This window comes from Anastrepha obliqua, chromosome 1, assembly GCF_027943255.1.
Source record: "Anastrepha obliqua isolate idAnaObli1 chromosome 1, idAnaObli1_1.0, whole genome shotgun sequence".
NCBI lineage: Eukaryota > Metazoa > Arthropoda > Insecta > Diptera > Tephritidae > Anastrepha > Anastrepha obliqua.
Genome location: NC_072892.1, coordinates 123,515,301 through 123,521,831, shown reverse-complemented (window position 1 = coordinate 123,521,831; position 6,531 = coordinate 123,515,301). Strand labels below are relative to the sequence as shown.

Below are 6,531 nucleotides of genomic sequence, written 5' to 3'. Positions count from 1 at the left end.
TTTAGTTTTATTTTCTTTTTGTTTTTTTTTCTGTCGATATTCACGACACTTTTCTGCATTATTTTTCGGCATAATTGCGGTAAATATTTAAAAATTAAAATATTTACGAATATAAAAATACGGACGCAATACAGCACACGTGGTTGCTATTATGAGCGTCGTAACGCGTATATTACACAGACGTACTAACATACATACAAACATTCGTAGGACGGTTGGTCTAAGCAAGTATTAAGTAGTGTAGTATAGGTATACATCATGCCTTCTCGCTCACCGTGGCTCCGCAATACGCAGGCGCTCACACATACGTACTAGCATACAGACATACATACGTATGACGCTTGAACTAAACACCAAAGCAAGTAAAAGGCAGTGTAGTATACATACTACAATACTCACTATACTAGCGTGATCAGCAGTACGCAGCCACACACATATACGTATATCAACATATAACGCTTCGTAGCCAAGAGTGTCGCTTTTTCGTTTCATCGAGTCTCAAATCACTCCCAACGATTCTAAAGAAGTTTTCACTTCAAAAATATTCAAAAACAAAACTGGATGACTAATTTTTCGCCACCGGAAGAGTCTTCCTAGATACTCAGGGAACATTTTCGAGATACTCAGTTTTAAAATATATTTTGGAAATTTTTTTTTGTTTGCTTGTACGTCCTCTTTGTTTTAAATGTCAGTTCAATGATCTATCGTTTTTGTTTTTAGTTGCCCCTAGAATATTATCCAAGAATGCCTATTATGCTTTTGAAATAATTTGCAGAATAAATTTCATTCTATTTTTTTTATTCTTTATTTATTAGAAATATAATTCTGAATAATTATGTTTCAATCAGCCTTATTGTAAACTTCGCGTGAATGCAATTCCCAATGGAAAAATTCCCACATTTGTTCTGTTCTTATTCTGAACTTCACATGTGAAAAATTTCCCATTTTCGAAAAATTACCCTAAACGTCAACAAATTTATTTCCATGTGAATGTATAGAATTTGTTCGCAAAACTGAAAGTGGGGAACAACACTCGATAAAATGTAAGGATTGTTTATTGCTTATTAAACTTAGTTAAGAATTATTTTATATCACATTAGGTCTATAAACAAAACACAGTTGACTTTCTTGGTAAGCACTATGGCCGAAAATCCTGAAATAGGAAAGGGCTTCCAAAAAAAAAATAAAGATAAAGTGCTGGCTTTTTGGAAGAAATTGAACAATTCCCTCAATAGCATGGGCCCACCATCAAAATCAATCTCCGAATGGAAAAAGGTGACTATCAATGCAATGTGGCTATGGAATGTGCCATAATTTATATAGCCATTGCTTACAGGTTTGGATTGATCAAAAACGATACGTACGAAACAAGGCTGTCGAAAATACCAAAAATAGGAAAAAGACCGGTGGAGGACCTTGCAAGCAACATGTTTTTTCTGTATTAGAACAGTCAATTTTGGATATAACTGCGTCAGTAGCAGCTGCGGAAGGTGTCGAAGATGGCAAGCCTTTTGGTTTGAATGCAACGAAATTAACTGGTAAGCAACGTGAAAATAACAGTAGTGATAAAGATAACAGCTCTAGTGAGGACTCTGAAGTGGAATGTAGTTGCATGGACAAGTGCTTGGACGAAAATAGCACCGAAACTGCCGGTGACACGCAAAGGGAAAGTGCTTTGCCTGCACAAAAAACCAGCCAGCAAACTCGCAAAAAAATTAACCCTTCGGAGCTATTAAACATTGAACTAGATGTTCAAAAAGAAATGAATGACAACGTCAGAAAGGGATTGGAAATCCAGAGTCATCACTATACTGAAATAGAAGGCCACTTAAAGGAATTAAACCAAGGCCTCGAAAACTTTCAAAATATTCAAAACAGTTTACTAAAGGAAACAAAACGCCACAATTCGGAAATTGAACGGCTCAGAAAAATTGAAGTTGACCGTAAACTCATACTTATAAACAGCCAAATCGAGGTTCAAAATTTGAAAATACTAGCTGCAAAGATAAGCTTAGGCATTAATTAGAATGTTTCGAACGTTTTTGTAAAAAAAATTAGTTTTATGTACTTTATTTTTGGAAATTGGTAAAGCAAGATTAACAATAAAGCCGCTTTTGAGCTAATATCTACAAATCGGACATTTCTTTGAAGAGTGTCATTCAATTATAAAAACATTTGTCATAAATTTACATAAGGCAGTTGCCTATATTTGCTCTAATACGCTTAGCCTCATTGAGGTATGATGAATGCGATTCAGATTCTTCAAACTGCACGGGTTCAGAAATTTCCGGTTGAGAAGCTCTATTTGAACTAAAAGGTGTGTCATCGCATCGATACTTTAAGCATATATTGTGCAACGCGCAACAGACATTAGTAATTTGAACTGCTTTCTTAGGCGAATAATGTAGCTCCCTGGCTCCTAGTACACACCTCCACCTATTTTTTAAGACGCCATTGGTCCTTTCCACAATGTTACGACCACGTGCATGAACCTCATTAAATTTGCTTTCTGTGGAGCCCTCTTCCGCTGATCTGTGGGGTGTTAGCAACCAAGGCTCCAGTGGATATCCAGCGTCACCTATGAACAAAATTTGATTTTGGGACTTACAGATTTCATTAAAATTTTACCTAGCAGCCAAACATTTCTAGTGCCTAGCAAGTAATCCTGCTCCATTGAAACCCTCAATTCACTGGTATTCCAAATTAATGAGTCATGGCAGGCTCCAGCGTGTGTAGCATCGACATATCTTATTGCCATTTTGTTATCACATACCTGCAGATAAAATTATTAACATGCGTAAAAGCATACACAAATTTTACCAATCTACCAGCAAAACATTCATACTATAGTAACCCTTTCTGTTATAATATAAGTGTTTATTATTCTTAGGGCCTATAATTCTAACGTGTGTGCCATCTATGCAGCCAATAATGCCTGGGATATTAAATTGTTGATGAAAATCCAAAGCAATTTCACGCATTTCGTCTTTAGTAGGCCATTTTATCCACTGATTGCAAAGGCACTCCTCAAAAACATTCAATACTTCAGATAAGACGTGGCTAAAACTTGACTGTGATAAGCCAACATCCACTTGCCTCCCTACTCCTTTTTGGTATGCTCCTTCACCAAAAAATCTTAGAGCAGCTGAAAGCTTTACGACTGTGTCTATTGCAAAACGTTTACGTGCCACTGGCAGACCACTGTGCAATACATCCAACAAATATTTGAACGCCGGCTTATTTATTCTATACAATTGGTGAAAGCTACACATGTATAAATAGTTAAAACGCGATTATTTATTTGGTTTACGAGTATAATAATTTGCATGTTTACCTTGCATTGGGTAATTCAAGGGGATTACTCTTGTCGCGTAATATCCTCCTGGACACTCGTTCAGCCAATTGCTGACTGGTATTAGTTTCCTCTTCAATTAAACAAAGGCGCAAGTAAGCACTAATCATTTTAATTTAAATATTTAACGCAGAAATAAAAATGTTTGCCTACACAATTTATTTTACACAGCAATTTTTTCTGGAAAAATTTGTAAACAAAACATGAGTGATGTTCACAATAGCATATTCGAAATTCGAATATAAGGATTGATTCACATGAAATTAACGATACGAATTTTTTGTTCATGGGAAATAAAAAATTCATGGGATTGATTTATTCACATGAAGTTTACAATAAGGCTGAATATGAAAGGCACTAGCAGCTAAAACTATCGGCCTACAATACTAATAGATTTTTTACTAAATTATAAAAAACTAAACTAGTCCAATTTAAATATTTGACACATTTTCTAGAGAAATATCTTTTATCGTAATAAATCTGAAGGCTTTCTGCCTTTAAAGATGTTGTTTTTGCCGTTGTTGTACTTGGCGCAGTAGTCTATTATGCGAATAATGTACAGTGGGCAGTTGCACGCTGAGCAAATTGGGGCAGGCATTCCTTTAAGAAGGTGTTGGTGAGTGATATTTGTGTGCCCTAGTCGGAGTCAGGTAAAGGTTTTTGTCTGCTGCAACGTCGCTCCTGTTGAAATAATTTCTTTTATTCGTTCTGGATTTATGGATTTCTAGCTGTATTGGTAGGTACTCAATTTCTCCCTTAGAGTTGAGTAATAGAGACTAAAGACTACGCTAAAAAATATTTGAAGGAGAGTGTAGGCATATTCCTAACATTTTTTGCTGTTTTATCGGCGTTTTCGTTGTCAAGAATTCCGCTGTGTCCTGAGCACCACATAACTTTTATTTTTGCCTTTTGATTGGACAACTTATTTTGAATGTTATCAATCGTGGTAAATATCGAGTTTTTTGGATAGAGGACCAGTCCTAAGAATGCTTCACTTACAGATACACAAAATAATTTTTAATTTTAAACTTAGCTGATAAATTCGTTTGCAAAATATTCACGTAGTTTGATCTACCCCAGCGTCAACTTACCAGATTGGTGACAATGAAATTACCGTTTCAAGCCATGGATTGGAAGTTACCTCAGTTGAAAGCAATAACAACTCGTTAACACTATACAAAATTATTATTTCCGATCCAGAGTATTCTGTGTCCGAACCCCTATTTTACTTTTTTCTTTAAGATATACAGCCTTTCAATGCTACGCTCTGCTCCTTCAATCCTCGAGAGCTGTTGAGCATGAAACTCTTTAACAAAGTGAAGTTTACAAATGTAAGGTTCGGCCTGTAGTTTTATACCCCCACTGGAAGGTGGACGATTGTTGTATGCTGTATGGCATAAACGCACGCTAAGGTCTACTCGCCGTAACAATTGGGTTAGCCATTTCGGATACTACATAGGTGGAAGAAATATATAAACTAATTAGAGTTCCAAAATCAATCAAATTAAATGTTATTTATTTTACAATTAGTTATTTGTTATTTGCATAAATATATATTTTCCTTTCAATGGCAAACTATCATGGAACTGAACTCGTTTACCACTAATTATCCATTTAATAGAGTTTATCAATAAAAATGCAGTAATTTGTGCGTTAAAGATGACAATCCATTTTGTTGTTGCCAAATTGAGCCGTTTTGTGGCTTTAGCCCGAAACAATTTGTTAATTTTGCGTTGAATTAAGATAAAATCTGTTTACATGAATGGACTACAAGGCACCAAGAAGCAAAGATAATAATAAACACAACATTAAAAGTGCATGGAGCAACTGCGCTCACATTGCCCCTACTTGTTGTTGCTAATTTGTTGTGTTGTTAATTGATGTCCGTAAGGAGGAATACAGGGTTACCAGAATATGGAATAGCTAAAAAGGCATATTAAGTTTTAAAATAATTTGTAGAATAGGTTTCATCTATTCTATTAATTTTAGTGATGTGAAATGGGAAACATTTAGTGAAAAATAGTAAATTCAAAACTTTATCAAGCCGAAGTTTTTAATTGTCTGAGCCTGAGCCTGAGCTGAGAAATTGCAAAATTAAATGCATTTCACTTCGAAAAAATTGTTTTTGGTTTCTTTGTTACGTATCCAGAAATAACATATCGGACCTTTTCCTGGAGTCGGCTGAGAAAAGCTTTTTAAAGGTCTGCTAGCAATTGCAGCGCTATCCGCATCGGACTAATGTTAATACACCACTGGCAATAAAATGGGAAGGAAGGCCTCCTCTGCGTTGGAAAGATCAGGTGGAGAAGGACTTGGCTTCACTTGGTGTGTCCAATTGGCGCCGGTTAGCACGAGAAAGAAACGACTGGCGCGCTTTGTTAATCTCGGCCAGAATCGCGTAAGCGGTTATCGCGCCAATTAAGAAAAAGAAGAATAAAATGGGAAATATTAAACTCAGTGGAAAACCATCAAGACGCATGCCACAAATAGGATGAGGAGCTCAGCCAAACTCCTAACAAAAATGTGCGCGCCAATTTTTTTTTTTATTCCACTCAGTGATAACAAGGGGGTATTGATAGGCTCCAGGGCCTTTCAATGAGTTGGGGACATGCTTATATGAGGTTAAATCATTCTTTTCCTCTTCGCTCGTTTTCCGATAAGACATGGAGGACTACAACTGAACTCAACAAATGAAAAGACATTGTCGACACTATAAATGCAAATCATACCGATTTAGAAATCTCTAATTTTCTTAAGTGCGCCCGTTAATTCGCCGTGAACTGGACACATCAGGCCGCGAGGCAGAGTCTGTTGCAAAACGTAAAAGTGCGAAGGCCCGTCCGATCTGCAGAAATTATTAAACAAATACAAGCGATCACAGATGCGGACTCTTCAAAACCAATGAGAGCTCTTGCGAGGAAGCGTAATGTTTGTGAAGGTCTTATCCGTTGAGTTGTCCATGAAGATCTCCGGTATAAGTCCGATGTCATGCGCAGAAGACAGTCTATGTTGGAGCAACCACGAGAACTGCGAGTTATTCCATCAAAATGCCTTCTAAAGAAAGTTAAAGAGTGATAAAGTGCTTGAGATGTTATGGTTTTTTCACTCCAAAGTTGTCCTCAAATAACGTAAACATATTGTATATATGATAACTCCATTCTCACTTCGTCCCTTTAATG

The 6,531-nt window shown here is 36.4% G+C and overlaps 1 protein-coding gene across 1 annotated transcript; it reads left to right on the top strand.

The window, feature by feature from the left end:
* The first annotated feature begins 1,140 nt into the window (after positions 1–1,140).
* On the top strand, positions 1,141–2,026 carry LOC129237077 (uncharacterized). Its single transcript, XM_054871481.1, has 2 exons — positions 1,141–1,275; positions 1,337–2,026. The coding sequence occupies exons 1-2, from the start codon at positions 1,141–1,143 to the stop codon at positions 2,024–2,026; spliced, it is 825 nt and encodes a 274-aa protein (XP_054727456.1).
* Positions 2,027–6,531: the final 4,505 nt, after the last annotated feature.

What these genes read in the sequence shown, in the direction of transcription:
- LOC129237077 (XM_054871481.1), top strand. Translation starts at nt 1,141, where the DNA reads ATGGCCGAAAATCCTGAAATAGGAAAGGGCTTCCAAAAAAAAAATAAA. An exon ending in CAATCTCCGAATGGAAAAAG is followed by an intron (nt 1,276 to 1,336) that starts GTGACTATCAAT and finishes CATTGCTTACAG; the next exon opens with GTTTGGATTGATCAAAAACG.